The sequence below is a fragment of the Capra hircus genome, chromosome 25, assembly GCF_001704415.2.
Source record: "Capra hircus breed San Clemente chromosome 25, ASM170441v1, whole genome shotgun sequence".
NCBI classification, from domain to species: Eukaryota; Metazoa; Chordata; class Mammalia; order Artiodactyla; family Bovidae; genus Capra; species Capra hircus.
In genome coordinates this window covers 2913201-2936960 of record NC_030832.1, presented here as the reverse complement: position 1 = coordinate 2936960, position 23760 = coordinate 2913201, and the positions used below count along the sequence as shown (strand labels likewise).

Here is a 23760-nt window from a genome sequence, read left to right as displayed (position 1 = left end):
TGTGTGAGGACAAAGGCAGAGATGGGGGCGAGGCAGCCACGAGCCCGGGGGAGGTGTGGACAGACTGCCCTTCGGGGCCCCGGGAGGACTCGGCCCTGCCGGCACCTTGGTTTTGCACTTCTGGCCTCTGGAACCAGGAGAGAGGAAGTTTCTGTGGTTGTAAGCCACCCTGTCCCTTGTTATGACAGCCTTAGGAATTGAATACACAATCTCATTAGCTTCTGGTTTATCCTTCCTGTTGCTTTTGCACAAACGAGTGGAAACGTGGATATTTCCCTGTATCTCTTTCTTCCATGAAGGGTAAATGTGCGATAGATAACTCTTGATCACCTGGAGCATTGTTTCCAACAGCACAGGAAACAGTTTAAACATCCATCAGTTGAACACTAAATACTCATTCAGTACAGTGGATTATTATTTGTTCATTAAAAAGAATAAGCAGCTTTATATGTACTAAAACAGAGCAGTTCCTAAGATGTGTTCTTTCTTTAAAATGTCATTTACTTGTTTAGTTTTGGCTGTGCTGGGTCTTTGTTGCTGCGTGGCTTTTTCTCTAGTTGTGGAGTGCGGAGGCTACTCTAGTTGTGACGTGCGGGCTTCTCATTGCAGTGGCTTCTCATTTCAGAGCTCGGGCTCCAGGGTGCGTGGACTTCAGTACTTGTGGCACGTGGCTCAGTTGCGACTCCTGGGCTCTAGAGCACGGGCTGAATAGTTGGACACATGCTTAGTTGCCCCTCGGTGTGTGGGATCTTCCTGGACCAGAGCTCAAACCCATGTCTCCTGCGTTAGCAGGTGGATTCTTTACCACTGAGCCACCAGGGAAGCCGTAAGATGTGTTCTTGATAAAAATATTTATGCACAGAAGACTGGAAATAAAGTGTGCCGGTCATAATCCAACAGCCCCTTCCCCAGTCTGGGAGCAGGTTTAAAACAGGTAGTTCCTGGGGGTCTGAAAGGAGAGGCGCTGTTATCCACTGAATTGTTCAGTTTCGTGTGATTTCTGGTTTTCTTTGGGGATGAAGATGGCTTACAACTGGGCGTGAGGGAATGTGACCTGTTCTTTCCTGACAGGACCAAGAGGCAGATGATGAGAAAAGGACCGAGTCCTTTGAGCAGGGGGTAGGACAGGAAGCAGGGCAGGGCTGTGGCCAGGGCTCCTTCCCCAGGGTGGGCGGCTGCAGGCCTGTGGGCCGGGACGAAGGGGTGCGCCCTGGAGGTCTTGGGTGCTGCTTGGTGGGGTCCTGGAAGGCCAGCCTGAGGCCCTTGGAGTTGGTGGGGTTGTGTTCAGGAATGAGTCCCCTGAAATCAGAAATACCAAGATGGAGTTTGTATCAGAAGATGAAGGTGTTGAGTTTAAGAGATGGGACAGGTTGCATGGAGCAGTGTGCAGGCAGGGGGCCACCTGGAAGGCCAAGGACCCTGGGTATGCCAGGGCAAGGGCGGCGGAGGAGCTGGGGAGGCTCGGGCCAGGGTCAGCGCGCCTGCGAGCCACTGCTGGAAGGAGGCGCCCTGGGACACCACACGTGTGCACGCACACACACAGCCCTTTACACACACACGCACACACACACTGTCCTTTACACACACAGACACACATACAGACACACACACACTGTCCTTTACACACAGACACAGACACACACGGACAGACACACACACTGTCCTTTACACAACTGAGAGACACATACACAGACACACACACACACACTGTCCTTTACACACACACAGAGACACATACACGGACAGACACGGACAGACACACACACTGTCCTTTACACACAGACACACAGACAGACACACAGGCTCGCTCGCTCTCTCTCTCTCTGTCCTTTCCTGAGGCCCCTGAACAGGAAGCGGTTTGATGTAAGAATCTCTAAAATACTTTCAGTGTCCTCGGACTTTTTACGTGGAAGCATCAGGAACACTGCCAGTCTGTGCTTCCGGGGCTGCCTCCCACCTTCCTCTGGGGGCCTCCCCGTCACTCCCAGTTTCAGTGGTCCAAGTGCTCGTACGTGGAGGGCGATGCTCCACGGAGAGCTGAGTCCACACTGCATCCTGAGGCCCAGCCAGGTCTCGCATCCCTCACTGATTTCAGCCTGAAGTCCCCTCAGTTTAAAGCAGAGGGTCCCCAGCTTTTGTGGGGAGCCAGGAGCACTGTCCCGGGAGGGGAGACGGTGTGGGTCACACAGTCTGCTGGCGTCGTACGTCCTGCGTCAGCGCCATCTGGGACCATGGGGACCCCAGCAGCCCTGCCTGGGCTGGTGCAGACTTGAATGCTATAACCAAATGCCACTTAATTCCAGAAGAAATACCCAGTTTTTTAGGGGGAACGGGTTAGCTGTATGGATTAAGTGAACAGTGCAGCTAGGCCAGAGAATTAAATATTCAAGCTATCTGGAAACTGAATGTTTTCTAAGTTAGGCTGGTTTTAAAGGTATTCCTCATATAGGTAAAGGCTAAAGTGTGTGTTATCTATAAATCCAAAAATAAGCTTAAACAGAAGGCAGATATTTACACCTTGTAGGAATGTGGAAGCTGATAACATTGATTTAGAAAGCCACGAGTTACTTCTAACTCATTCCTCCCTGAGCGCCACACGTGCGTAGTGTGTAACTGGCAGCCGCAGCTTGTCGTGGCCTAGACTTTGACACGGAGTGTCCTGTGTTAGGAGCCTTCAGAGTGCTGGGCAGTGAGCCCCTCTACACAGTGCCGGCCCCCGGCCAGTGTCTTCAGGGTGCTGGTGAGGACTGGCTGAATTCTGCCCGTTGGGTGGAGGGGCCGTGTGTCTTTCTGTGGCGCTGGCAGCCACGCCGGGCCGGGGTGCAGTGTCATGGGGGTGGGTTTTCCTTCTCCCCGCGCCGTGGTTCCTCGGTCCACTGTGCTGAAGGGAGTTACTGAAAAGTAACTGGAGAGACACGGAATCCCATTCCTAGTTATGAGGCAGAGGAGATCATGCCCTGGTTTGCAGACTTTAAATGCACTAATTTAAAAGACTCTTGTGGACAGGAGAAGAAAGGACTCAAGATTTTTTGGAAGATGACGGGACAGTTTTGGAACATGCACATCTAAAAATTTGTCTCCCTCTTAGGGAGTATTTTTTCTCCTTTTTCCATGTTAGTTACACAGTAAGGAAGGCTGGCCTGTCGTTATTTCTGGCTCTGGGAGGGGCTGCGAGCATGGAGGCACGTTGAGTTTGGTGGGTTTGTGCACCAAATCGGGGCGCACGTGGGAAGTGGCGTCAGAAGGTGCCTGCCTGCTCCTGCCGTTCTGCCGCGAGTTCTCTGCGTTCTTGGTATTTGCCATGTGTGGGGCGGTGTTAGCAAAACTACCTGCCGACTACCGGCTAGATGCACGGAGCTTGTCACTTCCGATTTCTCCAGGGTGACACTGGTCTCTGGAGCCGGCTTTGGTGTGAACAAATCAGGGTATTCTGTCCTGATGTCCTGTTAATTCTTTCTTCCTCATGTTTGTCTTTTCAGGAAAACCAGTTCTGTGTCCCTGGAGGCCCCCAGCTCAGTCCTGGGGTCCCCGGCGAAGCCTGGCCTCGAGCTTCCACGTGGGACGGCCTTTCAGCTCCCAGGCTGCCGAGGACCAGGCGGAGGCGGGGCCCCTGCACTCGGTCATCAGCAGCTCGGAGGCCGTGCAGGGTGAGGCTGGTGCAGGGTTGGGGCGTTCGGTCAGGGGCCCCGGAGAACGCTGCCTCCCGCGGGGGTACTGAGGCAGAAGCCGTGCTTGAGGGAGCCACGCACTCACTTCAGACGAAGGAAGGGCTTGGTTGGAGGGAGGGGTCCCAAAACAATGCCTCCTGCATTTCCGGCTTCCCCGGCGCTTCTGACTTCCATCCTGGCACGTTTGGCGCCCTCTGGTGGTCACCGGGAGTTGGCGCAGGCGCCTGCACATCTGCTAACGATCACCAAGCGGACGGAAGCTCAGCACGGCCCTGCGTTCCCGGGACGTGTGGAGGGCAGGCTCTGGAGCCGGTCCTGCCGCGAATCCGTTTCTGGCTTTCAGATGAGACAGCAACAGAGTATTTAATGCTTGGGTTAAGAGGAGTGAGGTTTTCTCCTTTGCTTTCTAAATGATTAATCTGGAAACCACCGCATTCAAGAATCGAATCCAGGGTCTGGTTGTGGAGGCAGGTCGACAGCTTCTCCAAGCAGCGGAACCTAAGGCCTGCAGGCTCCGGCGAGGAGGGTGGGTGCGGGCTTGTCCACGCTTCTCGGGGAAAGGGAACTCCTGATCTGCTCTTCTGTCTGAGCCCCAGATGGTTGGGGGTTTTTTGTTGTTGTTCACTGTTTTGAAAAATGTTTAAAACTCCTTATCTTAAAGATTTTTTTGAATGTTGCAAAGCATGTTCTTCTGTGAAAAAAGACGTTAAACTTTCCTGGTTGCGTCTGTGGTTTGTTACTAGGTTCTGCTACCAAACACGAGTTCCAGGCTGAGACGAAGAAGCTCTTAGACATTGTTGCCCGTTCCCTGTACTCAGAAAAAGAGGTGCGTGCCTGCTAATCACTCCCAGCGCTGGCTGGTTCTGTTGGCAAGACTGTTTCTGTGCTGTCCTGGGGAAATGCCAGCTAGTGGGTTAGCAGTGAGAAGGCATTAAATTTGGACAAGTACTGATCTTGGCTACCAGTGAGTGTTCTTACCAAAATCCATTGGGGTTTATGGACAGATATATCCAGGTAATTCTTTGAGCCACACTGAACCTGGGAAGTAATGCATTTTGCTGTTAATTTTAAAGTCTCAGGTGTTGGTGTGGGGCCTTCCCTGCTGATGTCCATTTCTGGGGTGTTGCCCACGGGCTCTGGACCCCAGATTCACCTCCCTCGTCACCTGGCCTCACCAGCCATGGTCTGTGGGGCTGAAGGAAGAAGACTCCCCCTGTGTAGAGCAGAGCAGCAAGGAGCGCCTGGGGCCTTTGTGAGGAGACAAAGCTGCTCCAGGCTGACAGGCTGTGGTTCCATGCTCATTGTTGCTAAAATGCAGAGAATTTGAGAGGAGTAAAGCACAGCTTGGAGAAGGCAATGGCAGCCCACTCCAGTACTCTTGCCTGGAAAATCCCATGGACAGAAGAGCCTGGTAGGCTACAGTATATGGGGTCGCAAAGAGTCAGATACAACTGAGCAACTTCATTTTCACTTTTCACTTTCATGCATTGGAGAAGGAAATGGCAACCCACTCCAGTGTTCTTGCCTGGAGAATCCCAGGGACGGAGGAGCCTGGTGGGCTGCCGTCTATGGGGTCGCACAGAGTCGGACACGACTGAAGCGACTTAGCAGCAGCAGCAGCAGAAGCAAAGCACAGCTTTCCAAAATGAAAAGACTTCCAGGAAGTATTTCCAGGTCTCGTCCTGCTAAACTCCATCCCCAGGTGGCCCCGTGACACCCAGCTGCTTCTCTCTCGGGGCCAGGTCAGCCCTCCCATGTGCTGCGTCTGACTGTAAGTGGAGCTTTATCAGAGGAGAAGGGCTGTGCACACCCAGGTCGGTCGTGGGGCCTGAGGCCCCCTTTTCTCCTGAACATGGGAGGTCTGGTTTGTGGCAACCCACTAGATTAAGTGAAGCTGGTGAGCCCTTCATGGAGAAGGGAAAATATGTTTTGAGGATATTTTGACATCCGTGGGCAAGAGTTGAGAAGTCGTCTCACGAGTCCCTTGCAGTTGGCAGTAACAGACTCCTAGCTCCAAACTGATGCTGAGGAAGGGGCAGTAGGGTCAGAGGTGACAGAAAGCTGGGTCAGGGGAACATGATCCACCTCCAGTCATCCTGTGGGCGGCTCTGGAGAAACTGGCTTTGAGTACAGTGGGAAGTCTTTATCTGGTTAAATGCTTCCCCCAGCTGGTAACACTGCTGCAGAGGCTGCTGACAGATAGGTCCTGCAGCACAGCGTCTCATCTCCATTTCCATAGGTGTTCATTCGTGAGCTCATCTCCAACGCAAGTGATGCCTTGGAAAAGCTGCGTCATAAGCTGGTGTCTGAAGGCCAAGCGCTGCCAGACATGGAGATTCACCTGCAGACTGACGCCGACAGAGGCACCATCACAATCCAGGTGCCTCCCCCGATGGGCCGGGAGACGGGCTGCCTGTCTGTCACGCCTCTAGGCTCCCAGTGGCCTGCTGACCACCTTGAACTGAATATAGTTCCCTGTGCTGTATACAGTAGGCCCTTGATGTTTGCCTCCTATATATTCCCATTTGCTCACCCCAAAGTCCCAGTCCTTCCCTCTGCACCTGCCCTGTCCCGTGGCAGCTGCAAGTCCGTTCCCTATGTCTGTGATTCTGTTACTGTTTCATAGATAGATTTGTGTCTTATTTCAGAGTCATATCTAAGTGATACTGTGTGATAATTGTCTTTCTCTTATCTCTCAGTCCATCCATGTTGCTACAGATGGCATGGTTTCATTCTTCTTCATGGCTGAGTAACACTCCATCGTGTGTGGGGGGTGGGGCACACACGCCACATCTTTTCCATCCATCCGTCGATGGACATTTAGCTTATTTCCAGGTCTTGACTGTTGGGAACAGTGCTGCTGTGAGCATGGGGGTGCGGGTATCTTCTTGAATTGGAGTTGTACCTGGAGATATGCCCAGGAGTGGGATTGCTAGATCATGTGGCAACTCTATTTTTTTTTTTTTTTTTGAGGAACCTTCATACTGTTTTTCATAGTGGCTGCACCAATTTATATTCCCATCAACAGTGTAAGAGGGTTCCCTCTTTGAAGAGGAGCCCCATCGTTCAAAGATGCTGTTAACATTTCAGTATATGTCTAATAGGGTTTGTCTACATATCCAAACAGGTTAAAAAAGTTTTTTTGACCACTCTGCGTGGCTTGTGGGATCTTACTTCCCCAACAATGGATTGAACCCAGGCTCTCAGCATTGGGAGCATGGAGTCCTAATCACTGGACCACCAGGGAATTCCCTTAACAGATTTTAAACCATGTAGTATTTTTTATGTAAGGTGACCCTTGAACAGCACTTGGGCTGGGGGGGCAGGCCCTCCTCACAGTCAGATCCACACAGAACGTACAGTCTGTCCTGTGAGTGCCCAGCTCCTCCACGTCTGCGGGTCTTGCTCTGTGTCCTCTGTACCCACAGTGCAGAGTGGAGTTGCATCCCCAGACTCAACCAGCTGCTGCTGTTCCGGGGTCAGCTGTGCGCTTCCTCACATTTTGGACCGTACTTTTACGGCATGTTATTGTATATTCTCTAGTGCTGTATTTTAATTACAGCTGTTTGGATTAACAGTCTTACTGCAGACACAGCAATACTTTTGGTGGCTATTACAGTTTAGGGTCAGAAAGTTAGAAAGGCAGAGGTGGGGTTCGTCAGGCGGTGGGCCTGAGGGCCACGGTCCCGAGGTCGCTGCTCTAGGCCCTGCTGCCCGCGTCTCTGGGGGGCGTCCGTCCCTGTGGGCCTCTTCCCAGCAGGCCTGGCTCTGCCGCTCAGAACGGCCGCTGGTTTGTGGTCTTTGGTCTGCTGCTCTCTGCTCTGTGCGTGTGCGCCTTTCTTGCCGGCCGCTGCTGCTGTTTAAAGTGTGCTTCCGTATGATCAGCTCCCTCAGGTTCACGTGTTCAGGGAGTTTGGACTAACACGCACAGTAGTGGCCCACCATACCACTGGGGTCATCACCCAGCATTCCCCACCCTTCCTAGCCCTCATCAGCCACTGACCTGCTTTCTGTTGCTGCGGTTTCCTATTTTCTACGATTTCACACAAACATAGTTGCACAGGAGGTGGTCTCTTGAGTTTGGAGTGTCACTTGTCACGGCGGTTTTGCGAGTTCGCGCAGTCAGACGGATCAGTAGTTTGTCCCTTTCTGTTACTGAGAAGTGTTCTGCTGTGTGAAGGCACCACAGCTTCACCAGTCTCTCCACCAGCTTCTCCAGCGAGCACTGGAGATGATAGGGATTGAGCTGCCATGAATATCTCAGTCTTTGTATGGACACACGTTTTCATTTCTTTCGGGTAAATACCTTGGAATAGGACTGCTGGGTTGTAAGGAAAGTGTCTATTTAACTTTAGAAGAAACCGCCAAGCATTGCCAAAAGCTGGTGTCCCATTCTGCGTTCCTCCTGGCAGCACGTCCTTGATACGCTCATCATTGTTGGTCTTTAATGTCAGCCATTTTAGTGAGCGAGCAGTGTCTCAGTGTAGGTTTAGTTTTCATTTCGCTAATGGTTGGGGACCCTGGTGGCTCAGAGGTTGAAGCGTCTGCCTGCAATGCGGGAGACCCAGGTTCGATCCCTGGGTCAAGAAGATCCCTTGGAGAAGGAAATGGCAACCCACTCCAGTATTCTTGCCTGGAGAATCCCATGGACGAGGAGCCTGGCAGGCCATAGTCCATGGGGTCGCACAGAGTCGGACACTGCTGAGCTACTTCACTTCACTTCACTTCCCTAATGGTTATAAGTGTTTGCCATTCGTGTATCTTCTTTGTGAAATGCCTTTCAGATTTTTGCTCATTTTTACTCAGGTGGTTTGTCATGTTTTTGCATTGTAAGTTCTTTGTATATTCTAAATTCGAGTTCTCTATCAGATATACTTTGCAAATATTTTCCCCTAGTCCCTGACTTGCCTTTTAATTTTCTTAGGTAGTGGCTTTTGAAAAGCATAAGTTCTTAATGAAATGCAGTTTATCATTTTCATGTTTCATGCTTTTAGTGGCCTATTAAAGGAGTCACTGCCTGTTCCGCAGGGATAGAAAGGCTTCCTCCTGTCTTGTCTTTTTTTTTTTTGTCTTCTCTTGGTTTCACGGCCTCGGCTCTTACACGCAGCCCTCTGATCACGTGGTGTCTGCGTGGGGGAGACGGGCTGGGCGCTGCTCCGCCTATGGCTGCTGCTTGTCTCGGCACCGTTTGTTCTTCCCGTCCACAGTGGTTTGTCTTGGAACCTTTGTCACAAATCGTGTGACGCTGTGAAGCTCTTCTTGGACTCGGTTTTGTCCCTGTATCTAAGTTAGTCTGTCCTCTGGTGAGGTTTCCCCAGAAAGGCCTGGCTGGTGTGACTGGAATCCGCCTTTCCTGACAACCCTGTTGTGATGTCGCGGGCCGTGAGCAGGTCCGACTTGGGTGCTTGTGCCTGGCGCTCCGCACACGCGCCCTGGTGTTCAGCCTGTCTGTCTCCTAGGACACCGGTGTCGGGATGAGCCAGGAGGAGCTGGTGTCCAACTTGGGAACCATCGCCAGGTCCGGGTCGAAGGTGAGGCCCCCGCCTTCCCTGGGGTGCTACCGCCACTCCCCTCAGGTTAAGCATCCTAAGGGCAGCTCTGACCAGGGCTGGTCCCAGATGCTGTAGATGCCAGCTTGTGAGGACTGTCCACCAGCGCGTTTGTGCCATTGGGGTCCCTCTGTCCAGGATTTCCCTGCATCATCATGGGGCCCTCAGAGGTAGTTTGTTATTTGTTGGATGGACCGGCTGGAGTGGGTACTTTTCCCGCAGCTAGAGACTGGCTGACCCCAGGTTCAAAGCCAGTCCATCCCCGCCTGACACGCCCCTCTGACCAGCCTCACCCTGCAGGCCTTTCTGGATGCGCTGCAGAACCAGGCGGAAGCTGGCAGCAAGATCATCGGCCAGTTCGGTGTGGGCTTCTACTCGGCCTTCATGGTGGCCGACAGAGTCGAGGTCTATTCTCGCTCGGTGGATGCAGGCAGCCTTGGGTACCGGTGGCTTTCAGATGGGTGAGTGAGTGAGTGGATCCCATGTCACCCATTGAGTGTCCCCCAGGCCCTGGGGCCACCAAGGCAACTGTCACCCGCCACGCAGAGTAGGACTCGAAGACCTGGTCTGGAAGCCCCAGCAGCTTCTTGGGCTTCTATGGGAGGCCTGAGCCCCCGCTCAGGGTCTTGACTCCTTTTGCTGCTGGGTCCTGCGCTGCTCCAGGGCACGTGCCTCTTCTGAGGACATGTCCTTGATTCCTCGGGAGTGTCAGGGTCTGGCCCCTGGCCACCCTACCTCCTGCTGGCTCACCACATTCTGGGCTTGCCTCATGGGTGGATGTCCAGGAGCATCTCAACTTTTCACAGAAGCTGGCACCTGCCATGGCTGAGGTCAACTGTGTGTTTCCTAAACACCCAGACTTCATTTCTGAACCTGCATTCCCGCCCTGCCGGGGCACAGCCCGTGTCCCCCATCAGAACAGAGATTTCTGTTCTGTTCCGTGAAAGTGGGGCCAAGTCACCTGGGATGTGAGATGACAGGGTGCCCCCTCCACTCCAGCCCCCACGTGCCCCTGCTCTCCAGAGGCAGCACCCAGCCGGGGCTCCGGAACGTGGAGGTCTCACAGGAGGAGGTCTCCCGGGGTGTGGCGCTTGCCGGCCATCACAGGGAACTTGAGGCCCAGAGGTTGTGCTCATGAGCAGGGACCCCGCACCCCAACCCCAGCACCACTGTCCCGGGGGGAAGGGGTTGCAGCTGGGTTCGGAAGCGGCGAGGCTCTGGCTCCCTTTCTATTCGAGTCCTGGGGCCACATGGGCCTTGTCAGCGCTGACGAATGGACTCACTTCCCCTCTCCCTCTTAGCTCTGGGGTGTTTGAAGTTGCCGAAGCCTCAGGAGTTAGAACTGGGACGAAAATCATCATCCACCTCAAGGCTGACAGCAGAGAGTTCGCCAGCGAGGCCCGGGTTCGAGGTGAGCATGAGCCTGGGCCTCCGGGACAAGCTTGGTGGGGGCTCAGGGTCACATCTTCGTCCCAGTGCAGTGTGGTGTCTCTGGCCACCTGCCCGGCCTGAGTCCAGGCTCCAGACAACCAGGGTGGGCGCAGTGCCGGGTACGCCCCGCTGTCCGGGTCTCACTGATGCTGCTGAACGTGCCCAGTGCCTTCCAGCGGTCACGTTACCCCGTGAAACCCTGATGAGGCTGCCAAGAGGTGCGGGTGTCTCACGGGGGCCTAGGCCCCCTGACCCGGTTCTGGAGCAAGTTCTACTCCCTGTGGGGGAGGGCAGGGATGAGGCCTCCCGGAGCTTTTGTGTCTAGAAGCTTCCGGTATTCATTGTTTCTGTGTCTTCCAGATGTGGTGACAAAGTACAGCAACTTCGTCAGCTTCCCTTTGTACCTGAACGGAAGGCGCATGAACACCCTGCAGGTGAGGCCAGCTGCCTGCGCGCTCGGCCGCTGTGGAGCTGAGCTGCTGTCTGTCGGGTCGGCCAGGCAGATGGGCCTGCGGTGGCTGTCCGAGCCCCAGCGTGGGATGTTCTGGGCAGGAAGGGCAGTGAGACCTGTGGGTGCAGGTCCATGTGCGCCAGGAGTCACCTTCACGGCGCACGCCCCGCACTTCTGGCTGTGTTCAGTCACTCTGCCCTCAGCACCGTCAGTTCTACACCGTCAGTTCTAGAAAAGGTCACCCCTGCCCACCCACCCCAGAAAGAGACCCCCGCCATCACCAGCCCCTTCCTTGAGCCCCCGGTAACCACAGTCCACTTCCTGGTTGCTTATTCTGGACGTTTCATAGAAATGGAATCAGACATCACGTGGCCTTCTGCATCTGATGTCTTACTGAGTTTTCAGGGCTCGAGCTGGTGGGAGTGCCTTGGCGCTCTCTCCCTTTCCGGCTCAATCGCCTTCCCTGAGCCTCTCACCCCCGGCGGTTGGTGCTGGTCATGCGCAGCCTCGTCCAGGTTTTGCCTCCTGCTCGCTCTTCCTGATACTGCTGGGCACGGGGCACTGGTTCCAGAGCCGTGTGTGTGTCCATGTGTCTGTCCAGCACTGGGCACCGCAAGCTCCGCCCACACATTGTTGGAAAGGTGTGTCTGAAACAACATCCCTGTTCCTCCATTTCCAGGCCATCTGGATGATGGACCCCAAGGACGTGGGTGAGGGGCAGCACGAGGAGTTCTACCGCTACGTCGCGCAGGCCCACGACAGGCCGCGCTACACCCTGCACTACAGGACGGACGCGCCGCTCAGCATCCGCAGCATCTTCTATGTGCCGGACGCGGTGCGCACCCCCACCTGCCCCGGCCCAGCCCTCAGCTCGAACCCAGCCTTTCTGGCTTTGAGAGCCTGGAGCCCGTTTCTCTCTGCTGAGTGTGCACGCGCGTCCCCGGGACCTGTCAGGAAGGCAGAGCCCTGGGCACCCCCTTAAGCAGGTCCCCGCAGGGCTGTGTGCAGACTGCAGTCCTGGTCGGGAGTAGGCTCGGCAGACGATGACCCTCTGGCACGTGCTCCACTGCCGATTCAGTGCGAGGGCCCATGGGCCACACTGAGACAGGCACATGGGGCTGGGTTCCAGAAGCTGCAGACATGGAAACTTGAATTTCTCTTACTTTTCACATGTCATAAGGTGCTCTTTTTTGCTTTTTTCCTACCATTAAAAAATGGAAGGAAGAACTGTTCTAAGCTGCGTGAATGGTTGATCTGGCCTGTGGGCTCTAGTCTGCCAACCCCTGGCCGCAGCAGGTTTGGCTCTGTTCAGAGGATCAGACCAGTCATCGTGTTTATGGAGGAGCAGCAGCTGTCCAGAGAGGCCCCGCCTGGTCCAGAGCCTTGGTGTCAGGGCCAGCCTCTCCGGGCACCACATGTACGCTCCAAATCTCCCGGGCCAGGCAGCCTCAGGAAGGGCCCCTGACTGTGGCGCTCCACCTCTGCGGGGCCTGCTCCTCCTGACACTGTCCTTGCTTTGCCTCCAGAAACCATCCGTGTTTGACGTGAGCCGGGAGCTGGGCTCCAGCGTGTCGCTGTATAGCCGCAAGGTCCTCATCCAGACTAAGGCCACAAATATCCTGCCCACGTGGCTGCGCTTCGTCCGAGGTTCGTATCTGTGCCCAGCGTGTGGCTGAGGCCCTGCAGCCCTGGGAACAGCTCCTCCTGGGAAGGCTCACCTGTGCTGAGCTCGGGGGCGGGGGGTGGGGGGTCAGTGGGGGAGCCTCATTCTCATAGCCTGGGGCCTCTTCTTGAGCTCCCCGCCTCCAGACACTGGGTTCGGTTGATTGATCCATGACAGTTTTATGATTTTGAGCAAAAAATCTAGGAGGTGGCTTTCAGAGAGTTCAGTGGATGCTGAAATTGTAGAAACTGTCCTGGCAAAGGCTTGCTGGCCTTGCCTGCTTTTCTTCTGACCCCATGACCCAGGTCATGACCTGGACACAGTGTGGGTGAATTCTGGGACGAGGGGTTGGGCAGGGATGCCCCCGAGTATCCGCTGCTCTCACCCACGCGTGGCCACCTGTGTCCAGGTGTGGTGGACAGCGAGGACATCCCCCTGAACCTCAGCCGGGAGCTGCTGCAGGAGAGCGCGCTCATCAGGTGAGTCAGCAGACGTGGCGCCGCCTGGGCAGGCCTGCCTCTGCCACCAGAGGTGTGCTGGCTCGAAGCTGCCCAGCCTGGAGCACAGGTGCCCGCGGAGCTGTGGCGGGGGCACGTGCAGGTCGCCTGTGCTCTGCCTCGTGGTTCCCTTCGGTTTTCGTGATGGGTTTGGGGACCAACGTGCGGAAGCGCGGCCACTACGTGTCCCTCCCTCAGCCGAGCCCCGGCCCCGGGGTGGCCGCAGCAGGGAGGCTCCAGAGGCTGTCCTGGACGGACAAGGCGGAGGACAGGCCCAGAGCCAGGACATCTGACCTCAGTCCAGGAGGTCACTGATGGTGGAAAGGAAGCAAGGGCTGGGCCTGGGACCCGCCTGGAGACGTTGCTGTTGGAGACGTTGCTGTTGGAATCCACGTGGGCAGGGGTGGCCATCCTTCTCATCTCCCATCCTGATGGCAGCCACAGCTTCGGTCTGCTGAGTGTTTATTCTCCTCCAGACCATCCTGAGCCCCTCCTGGGTGCAGCCCTTGTCTCCTCGGGGGTGCGACCCACTAGGTCTCCATGTCACAGTTGTGGAAACCTAGTCACAGGGAGGTCACTGCCACCAGGGAGTGAGCCTGGATTTGAGCCCATGTCTTCTGAGTGCAGCCACGTGCACAGCCGGAGCTGGGCTGACCCAGACGCTGGCGGGACCAAGGCTGCAGGCACGGGCGTGTCCAGCCATTTGGTCACTGCTTGCAGTCTTCCAGGGCTGGGTTGTCATCTTGACGAGCAGAGTCAGCCTTAAGTGAAATTTTTTACAAGAAGCATGACACAGAATCCATTTTCCCTAAGCCCTGGGAGAGTCAGCTGTCCACTGCGTGCCCACTGGCCCCGCGTCTCAGGTGCGCTTCTAGAGGACACACGGCAGGGTGGACCTGCCATGTCTCCACAGACTGCCCACTCTGCACACCCATTGTGTCCTCTGCAGCGAGAGGGTCCTGTCCAGGGTCACGCACACCTTTAGCTGTGGCGTTTCTCTGGCCTAGAGGCTGGCTGAGTTCCAGTCATTCCCTGACTCTCGAGACCTGTGTGTGTCTGAGGTCCCCGGGATCTCCCAGGTGGCCCTGGCGTGGGTCTTGATGCCCCACATGCTCGGGTGCAGAGGGAGCACCGTGTGCATCCTGTCAGGCGGCGAGACGGGAGCTGTCCCCTCACTGGCGCTGACATTTGACTAAGGGGGTGTCTGCCAGCCCTTGCAGGTGAAATTCCTCTTTTTTCCTCTATAATTAGTAATGATATGTGGGACTGGTATTTTGTAGCTGTGGGTTCATTTCTTATACTTTTCTTAATATTTTTACAAATTATTTGCGTGATTGGATTTCTGTTTTACTCAGGAGTTGTGGTCTGCTTCTGTCTCTGATGCCCGAACTGCCCCAGGTTTAGCGGGAGCTCACCCGGGCTGACTCCTTTGCCCCCATTGTGCTTTGTCTTCCACCTTCCCATCTGCTCCCAGCAGTGTGGAATCTGCCCAATTATCCCCAGAGTGTTACCTCTCCGGTCCTCCCCTTAAAAAAGCCTGCCCTCCCCAGCTCCGCAGCTCCCTCACTGGCTCAGGCCCTGATGCCACCCGCTGTCCCCAGCCTGTGCCCTCTTTTGGGGTCCTTGGGCTCTGACACTGCACGCCAGGCTTCCCCAACCCTTGCCCTGCACGGACACCTTTTCGTCCCATCCAAGCTGCTGTGGCTCCCCTGACAGACGCAGGCGCTTCCCTGTCCCATTCTCCCCTGTGGCTGATGGACTGAGTTACTCAGGATGAGAGGAAAAAGAGGAAAAGCTGAAGTGAATGATAAACGTTACTGTTTCCCTACCCTGAAAAGCAGATGGTAATTTTACCTTTTTAAAGGACGCGCAGAATACTGTTCAACCACGTGCTCTCTCAGTTGCGGCCGCGCGCACAGGGTCTTCTGTTTGCAGCGCGTGGGCGCACAAGTTGTGGCTCAGGCTCTGCTGCTCTGTGCCATGTGGGGGCCCAGCTCCCTGACCAGGGGCTGAGCCTGTGTCCCTGCACTGCACAGTGGGTCCCCAGCCACTGCACCACCGAGGAAGTCCCGAGGCAGAATAGTAAGGAAATAAAAACACCCCCTAATCCCACTAAAAAAGTTGTTCAAAATTTTATGCCATTATGTAATGTTCTGGTAAATATCCAGATGCAAACATTACCAATTTTGTAAAACTGTAGGCACATATAGTGTGTCCAGGATGAAAGGTGAAAGTGTTAGTGTTCAGTCGTGTCTGACTCTTTGCAACCCCAAGGACTGCAGCCTGCCAGGCTCCTCAGTCCGTGGGATTCTCTGGGCAAGAATACTGGAGTGGGTAGCTGTTCCCTTCTCCATGGGATCTTCCCGACCCAGGGATCAAACCCAGGTCGTTGCACTGCAGGCAGATTCTTTACCATCTGAGCCACCAGGGAAGCCTCTATCCAGTATAAACCAAAATTAAAATATACACACATGGATCATAATTATGAAAAATATAACGTACAACAAGTAGTTTTTTGCATACTTAGTACATATGTGTACTCTGTAATTTATCCATACTGGGATCTTTCTGGTTTTTCTTTCAACTCAGGCACTTTTTCATGTCATTAAGAATCATGTTGACGGTGTAATTTTTAGTGGCGTGTAGTTTTCCATCATTCATTTCAACCTGTTCTCTCCTGTTGAACACATGCTTGTTCATAATTGTGTTTTATGTGCTATGGTGAAAATCCTGGTCCATAAATCTTTACCAGCTGAGCCACAAGGGAAGCCCTAGGGGTTCCTGCCTCTAGGGGGCGCCTGTCCCCTTAACTGGAGTTGACCACAGGTCACCCTTCCTTCCTGGGATGTCTTCACTCTTCTGATTATTAGGTGGCTAAAGTCCCTCTGTTTGATGGTATTCCGTGAAAGTTGCTTTCTTGTAATAAGTGCTTTTCTGTTCTGTAGAAAACTCCAGGGCGTTCTGCAGCAGAGGCTGATAAAATTCTTCATTGACCAGAGTAAAAAAGATGCTGAGAAATATGCCAAGTTTTTTGAAGATTACGGCTTGTTTGTGAGAGAGGGAATCGTGACCACAGCTGAGCAGGAGGTCAAGGTAGGGTCTGGGTCTCGGGCCTTCCTCTAGGTGGCCTCAGACCATGGAGGACACCACTGAAGAGCAGACACCTGCTGGGACGTGAGGATGGCCAGCCGCACTCCCAGGGGTCAAGCCTCTGGACCCCACAGGTGGTCCCGGCAGGCCCAGCTCCGCCAGGGCCCCTGCCTATGGCCAGAGCAGTGGAGGTGTGCACCATCTCCTCCCACCAGGGCCCGGGGGACTTGAGGTCACAGAAGCAGGGACAGGCCGGGTGCCTGGTTCACGGGTGGGGAGGGCAGCTCATGTGATGGGGCACAAGTCCTTCAACATGGGCCAGGGGTCAGTTAACTACATAATTACTTAAAAACAGTAAGATTGTTCCATAAACATTTTGGGGCCACTTTTAAGTTGTAATACAAAAGAAGAAGGGTGACTGACTGCCTGGGGTCTCGGGTGCTTCTGCAGGCCAGTGAGGGTGGGACAGGGGCTGAGTGCCCAGGCTGCCAACCTGCGCACCCCCCCAGCACCCCGGTTGTCCAACAGCTCAGGTACCGCCTGCTTGGGCTCCACGTGTGCCCTCTGTGTCTGTGGGAGCGGCACCCAGGTGGGGCCAGAGGCTTGTCTAAGCCCTTTATTGGTGTCTCGTGTTTGTTAGGATCTGTAACGAGCAGCAGAGCATGAACTGAGCCCCTGCACTTAGAGTCTGGCTTGCTGGGGGGGCTCCCCGATCCCTGTCCGCTCCCCTGGCATGTCACCCTCGTCTGGACTGTGCCCTTTGGGCACCGTGGTTTGTCAGATGAGGCGGTAGTGTGGACATGGCAGGGTTTATCATCAGGACACGACCAGGCCCTAGCCTGTTGCTGCTTCTCCGTCCTCATCGATGACTCCACCCGCGGTCACATACACGTCTCACCCAAGCAGAGACAGACACACCCCTCCTTCCAGGGTCTGTTCTCCGAGTCACACACCCGCTTCGGTTTGCACACTGCTGTGAGGGCTGGGGAGCATGGACTTCACACCCACGTGCCCTGGGCCGCGAGAGAGGGTCTGTGATTCGGGACAGAGGGCGGCTGCTGGGTCTAAGAGTAGCTCTGTCACAGACAGGGCCCAGCCACTCCTGCGACCGTGCACGCGGCTCACCCAGAAAGGCCCGCTCAGCGAGGCCCTGGGCCAGCTGGAATGGCTGGTAGGGGGTGCCCAGGGCCCTGCACTGGAGTCCCCAGGTCCCCCAGACCCCGGGTCAGCCCAGTGTGCCACCCCAGGCCGGGCTCCTGCAGCAGCTGCCTCAGCTGCAGACACGGTGGGTCACCAGGCCAGCCAGAGCCGTCCTCTTACTGGAGGCCCCTGAGGTCTTTGCCCCTTGGTCTGGCGGCTTCCAGAGCCAGGACCCGGAACTCCAATGACCCGGCTTCTGGCATGTACAGGAGGACATTGCGAAGCTGCTGCGGTACGAGTCGTCAGCACTGCCTGCTGGGCAGCTGACCAGCCTCCCGGACTACGCCAGCCGCATGCAGGCCGGTACCCGCAACATCTATTACCTGTGTGCCCCCAACCGGCACCTGGCGGAGCACTCGCCCTACTACGAGGCCATGAAGCGGAAAAACACTGAGGTGGGTGAGCCGGGCCCCACCCCTGCACCTGCCCTCCCCTCCAGCCAGGTCAGAGGGCGGGGCCCCTGAGCCCTGAGCCCTGAAGGAGGGGCGTGCTCACTGGGAACTAATGGGCTGGGCTGGGCCAGGGACCAGGAGAGCCACGCTGTGAGCCGTCCACGGGCAGAGGCAGGCCCGGGCCGCCGTCTGATCCCCTCTCTAGGAAGTAACACGAGGGTCTCTCTGTGAACATCCTCCGCGTTCCTGCTCGCTGAGGGCTGTCTCTAAACCACTCACTTTATCCAGGAGCCCTGCTCCGTCGCGGGCGGAGGCTTGCCCACCTGATGACGCCATCTCGGCCCGGACAGGTTCTCTTCTGCTATGAGCAGTTTGATGAGCTGACCTTGCTCCACCTGCGTGAGTTTGACAAGAAGAAGCTGATCTCTGTGGAAACGGACATTGTCGTCGACCACTACAAGGAGGAGAAGTTTGAGGATGGCGCCCCAGGTCAGCTCGCTTCCCTGCCCTCTGGGCTCAGGTGTGGCTGGTGGCCTCGGGGAGGGTGAGGCCAAGCGGCCCGGGGAGCTGGCTGTTGGCCTCACGGCCTCTTCTGCTGCAGTAGTGGGTGTGGGAGGTTTTCTTTTCAATGTGTCTTCATAAGACTGATGAAGCTAAGAGAATCAGAAGTTTTAAGGCCCTAATAAAATAAATGCATATGAGCCTCAGGCACCCAAAAAGCATCCTTTCTGAGGTATGAATCCTATCAGCTGTTTTTATTTTTTAATATTTATTTGGCTGCACCGGGGCTTAGTCATGGCACTCAGGACCTTCAGTCTTCGTGGCAGCATGCAGGGAACTTGTAGTTGCAGCATGTGGGATCTGGTTCCCTGACCAGAGATTGAGCCCGGGCCCCCTGCATTGGGAGCATGGAGTCTTAGCCACTGGACCACCAGTGAGGTCCCTCATCCGCTTGCTTTCAGATGCAGACTGTTTTGGTAGCTCTGTGGTTGTGCCGGTCGGTGGCTGGCAGAGTGGAGGGAGCCCACGGGCAGAGGGTTACGCAGACAGCCCGAGCTCACCCTGTGTTGCCTGTAGCAGGAGACCGCCTGTCAGAGAAGGAGACAGAGGACCTGATGGCCTGGATGAGAAACGCGCTGGGGTCCCGCGTCACCGACGTGAAGGTGAGGCTCTCCGATGGGCCACCAGCCAGCCGCCGTGACCCTCCATGACCACACAGCTGGCCAGCCTGCCGTCTCTGGGCTGCTGGCCTGGCGGGCGCTCTCCCAGTGGTTGGAGCCATGGTGTGAGGTGGGGACCAGGCATGTCACTGCCACGCCTGCACTCATGCGCCCTCTGTCTCACGTGTAGTCACGAGTGCCCAGGGGTGCTGCTGATGCGGGATGAGCAAGCTCGGCTTTGCCTCCACTTTGTAGAGCAGATGGAACCAGGAGTGGAAAGTGAGCAGTTGAGAGCCTGGTGGGCAGAGAAGAGGGCTCCCAGTTGGTCTGCCTGGTGCAGGCCTAAAGGGGCTGTAGTGGCTGAGGCTACGAGAGGATGCCATCCTGCCTGGGCTCTTAGTGGGGGTCTGGGTGGGCTCTACTGAGCTAGGGACCCACCAGCCCAGCACAAGGCTGCGGGAGAGTCACCAGAGAACAGGCATCCCTGGCTGAGGGACGTGTCCAGCGCGGCCACAAAGCAGGGCAGGAGTCCGGATGACCGAGAGCGGAGGGCAGACCAGGGCCCTGAGGGAGGTGGCAGGGGGCCTCTGGGCCACTGGGCAGGGAGCAAGGCTTCTTGACACAGCGCACGTGTCGTGCCCGTGCTCTGCAGCAGCGGCTCACTGAAGGTGGCCTGTGAGGGAGGCAGAATTCTTGTCCGTTTCCTATGAAGGAACAGGCACGGTGCTTCCCTAGGTCAGCAGGCTGTGAGCCCAGCAGGCCCAGGAGTCTCTGGTATAAGTCAGGAAGCCTGTAGCCTGCAGGGCTGCCGGGAAGAAGGTGTATTTGATGAAATAAAGGCCAGAGGGAGCCACAGGGCAAGGCCGGTGAGAGCACTGTCTCTTGGAAGGACAGAATTGAGAGAGAGAGGCGGGGTGTGGAGACACAGGGTCGCTGTAGGACTTGGCAGCAGCCCCTGTGAAGCAGAGATATACAGGTAGCACCAGGCAGGATGGACCTTGGAGGCTAGTTGATAGGTTAGAATTTGGCAGCTTTGGAGTGTAGATAAGGAAAGTTCCCAAGCAGCGTGCAGTCAGGCCTCCTCTCCTTAGGGGGTGATGGGGAGACAGGGAGGAAGGCGTGCAGCTGTCCTGGCTTGTCACCCGAGGAAGCCTCATGTCTGTCAAGACCCTGCCAGGGCTCCCCTCACCTCTGGCTGTGCCTGCAGGTCACTGTCCGGCTGGATACCCACCCTGCTATGATCACGGTGCTGGAGATGGGAGCCGCCCGGCACTTCCTGCGCATGCGCCAGCTGGCCAAGACCCAGGAGGAGCGCGCACAGCTGCTGCAGCCCACGCTGGAGATCAACCCCAGGTGAGGCCACTGGGGCCTGTGTCCCGCTATGCCCAGGGAGCGTGCGTGCTCCTTTCTGACCCACCGGGTATTCTTTTGAGTTGTATGAATCTGTGTTCTTTCACTTATAACACATAGAGAAGTACATGAGCTAATGAATAGTTTGGTTAATATTTGTAAACAATCATGTTTAAGAAAACTAGACCTTGCCTGCGCCCAGAAGCTCCTGTTTTCCTCCCACTAGAATTGTTCTGCGCATCACCACCGCCCCCCCCCCCCCCCCCCGCCCAGGGGGAGCCGCAGTCCTGACTTCGGGTACTTGTGCATCGTTACACACGAGCTCAGTTCTCCGTATCTGAGCGGCGTGTGAAGGTCAGTCAGCCCGTGAGCCCACACCGTGGTGGGGGGGGTGACTGTGGTTTGTGTTCACAGCTGAATCGCATTCCAGGTACAAATCTGCTCGGCACAGTAACTGTTCTGACAAACACTGGGGTAGTTTCTGTTTAGAGGCTGTTGGGAGCAGGTTGCTCTGAACGCCTGTCCTCCACCTGGGGCACGGAAGGGCTGTGTCCTAAGCTGGGCTGGACCAAGCCCAGCGCTTCCAGAGGGCAAAGTGTCAGAACCTGGTCCTGCGAGTGAGCCTTGGGCTTGGCTTTCTCTCAACAGTGCCGCCTTTGTATATTTCATCAGCTGCAAATATCTTCACTTACTTTTCACTTGTCTGAAGGTATCTTCTGAAGAGAAATTCTTTATGCAATTAGTTTTAATATAATCAAATGTATGCATATCTGATGCTTTCTGGGGTCTTAGGAAATCTGTTTCAGACATGTTTTTTCCCCTGTATGCCTTTCGTGTTCGTGGAGCCTGTCTGGGATCCATGTGGGGGGTGGGCAGGGATACACTTCAGGTTCATGGAAACATCTGTTGCCAGGACTGTTAACTGCTTAATATCTTCACTCCTGCTGATCTGTGCTGCCTTCTCAGAAGAGTGTTTTTTTCTTTAGCATTCTTGTACATTTTTTATAGTTATTCGATGTCTTTTTTTTTGGTATTTTGAATTTCATTTTCTAACTGGTGCTATTGTATATGGAGGCATTTTTTATTTGGAAACTAACTTAGTACGCAGCAGTAATCTTTTAAATGAAGCACTTAAGTTACCAAAAATGTTAGAAAAAGTCCGTTGTTTCCCACCACCACAGTCACTGCCCTATTTGGTGTATTTCTTTTGGACTTTAAACTATGGGAGCTTTGTTTTTTAATATAGTATGTGTCTGATTTTTTAATTTACCACCTTAGCATATTTTTCCTCCTTTTTAAGCATTAATTTCCTTAAAACTATTAGGGAGTAGGGGAAGGTGCCTTTTCCAGCTTCTGAGCCAAATTACTAGCCACACGATTACTAAGTGGAAGATCTGAATTGGCTAATGGCTGGCCACGCTAAGTAAGTGTCAAGGCCCTCTCCACAGCCACCCCCGTTGACAGGTAGGCATAAGTGATACAGGCCTGCGTAATGGGTGTGTGGCTCCCAGCGCTGAGTCCAGCAGAGATGGGCACTGACTGGACACCCACTGGCTTTAACTAGTTCTGGCACAAATGTGGTTTTATAAGATAGCTGTGCAGAGGGCTCATTTTCTATTGTCAGAAGACTTTAACGCATTTGCTCTAAAATTTGTTTATATGTTCCTTGAGTCTTTAGAATTCTCAACCATATGGAGTTCGTGGTGGGACACCTCCAGTGTGGGGGCCTCACCTTGCAGATGTTGCTGCTGTGAACAGCGCTGGGAGGGAGGGAACCGCAGCATCTCAGACGGGGCCCCACAGATACTGCCGTCCTCGGTACCTTCCCCCAGTGCCTTCAGTTTTATCACACACACACCATTTCTGCCATTCAAAAAATGAAAATTATACCTTATAATTTTGATGTTTCCTATTGTATTTTCTGCAGAAAAAATTTCAATTTTTATGTCGCCAAGAGTCTTTTCTTTCTGACTTCTTTGTTTGTATTTAGTCTGAAAAGGCTTTCTTTCCCCTTTGAAGATTATCAAACACTTCTTTCCTGTTTCTAGTATTATACTTTGCTTTTAGTTTTTACATTTAATCCTTGACTGGTCTGGAGATTATTTTGGTTCTTGGTTCAAGGAATCACACAGGAAGAAACTTGCTTCCTGGGCGCTGCCCAGTTATCCTGTCTTATCAGGTGCTAATAAAATTGCTGTATGGATTTGACCATTTATACATTGTCCACTTTCTTTACCTCAAGAATATATATAGTTTTTATATTAATATCAAAACTTTTGCCAGGTTTTCTGGGTATAATCTATAATCAATTATAGAAGTTTTTGTGTTTTTTGACACTGAACTATTCTTTATTACCGTTATTGTTGATGCAATGTTCTAGTAACCCCAGCATTTCAGAAGAGTCACTCCAGGTCACAAGCCCTTGTGCTTGGTGTGCACCCCAGCTCTGGCTAACGTGTGGTTTCTGTGTTGCAGGCACGTTCTGATCAAGAAGCTCAGTCAGCTGAGAGACAGTGAGCCTGACCTGGCCCAGCTGCTGGTGGATCAGGTGAGGCTGCTGGAGCGGGCGAAGAGCAGGCTGAGGCTTTGAGGTTTCCTCTAAAACCCTGTTTTAAATAGAACAACTCTCTTCCCTTCTTCTCTTTGCATTTGAGGTCCCTGGGTTGGACCCAGGCCTTGCTCCCCCTCCCACTGACAAGGTCTGCCCTGCCTTTCAGATCTACGAGAATGCCATGATCACAGCGGGACTCGTTGACGACCCTCGACCCATGGTTGGACGCCTGAACCAGCTGCTTGTCAAGGCCCTGGAGCGACACTGATGGCCGCGGACGAAGGGACAGATACAACCGTGGGGCAAGGCGGCCTGCAGCCAGTCACTAGGGAGTAGGGACACACACGGGAACGACTGGGTGTGCAAATGACAACACCTCCTTTTGAGCTTTATTTAAATTAAAAGGCATTTCTTAGTTTTAGACTTTCTTTCCAGACTGAGGAAGTGGGGCGCTCTGGTGACACAGCTGCCACACTTAACAATGGAAGTGGGTCAGGTGAGGAAAAGCCTATCTTCCATCCCTCGCCTCAAATTCCAGCTGCTGCAGGGTGGTTGGGGGCACAGGGGGAGGGACGGCACTGGGTTCCTTAAGCTCCACCCTCCGCTCTTAACTGTGACAAGTCAGTTGTCGTCTTCAGCTCCTGGCGTGGGGCAGAGGTTGTGGACCCCAGAATGGACTTACGTCAGTGTCACCTCCACCGGGTAATGGTCACTGATGGCCAGGGCCTGTGGGAAGACGGCAGTGAGCGCAGGGACCC

At 54.6% G+C, this 23760-nt stretch overlaps 2 protein-coding genes across 5 annotated transcripts in view; one reads left to right on the top strand and one right to left on the bottom strand.

The window, feature by feature from the left end:
* The window catches only part of TRAP1 (TNF receptor associated protein 1), a 50557-nt gene extending 27134 nt beyond the window's left edge, over positions 1-23423 (top strand). Inside the window, exons 2-18 of one of the 2 annotated variants that reach the window (XM_018040241.1) lie at positions 3480-3647; positions 4412-4494; positions 5908-6048; positions 9128-9199; positions 9518-9678; positions 10519-10628; positions 11009-11082; positions 11779-11934; positions 12626-12746; positions 13172-13241; positions 16205-16352; positions 17759-17944; positions 18292-18430; positions 19019-19104; positions 20309-20454; positions 22927-22999; positions 23169-23423. In XM_018040241.1, the coding sequence (XP_017895730.1) occupies positions 3480-3647; positions 4412-4494; positions 5908-6048; positions 9128-9199; positions 9518-9678; positions 10519-10628; positions 11009-11082; positions 11779-11934; positions 12626-12746; positions 13172-13241; positions 16205-16352; positions 17759-17944; positions 18292-18430; positions 19019-19104; positions 20309-20454; positions 22927-22999; positions 23169-23270 (2036 nt within the window). In that variant the 3' untranslated portion in view covers positions 23271-23423. The remainder of the gene's footprint in view (positions 1-3479; positions 3648-4411; positions 4495-5907; positions 6049-9127; positions 9200-9517; positions 9679-10518; positions 10629-11008; positions 11083-11778; positions 11935-12625; positions 12747-13171; positions 13242-16204; positions 16353-17758; positions 17945-18291; positions 18431-19018; positions 19105-20308; positions 20455-22926; positions 23000-23168) is intronic. The other variant, XM_018040242.1, reaches the window with a different exon arrangement.
* The window catches only part of DNASE1 (deoxyribonuclease 1), a 34083-nt gene continuing 33684 nt past the window's right edge, over positions 23362-23760 (bottom strand). For all 3 annotated transcript variants that reach the window (XM_018040243.1, XM_013974845.2, XM_005697476.3), the window contains one exon: positions 23362-23728. In XM_018040243.1, the coding sequence (XP_017895732.1) occupies positions 23681-23728 (48 nt within the window). In that variant the 3' untranslated portion in view covers positions 23362-23680. The remainder of the gene's footprint in view (positions 23729-23760) is intronic.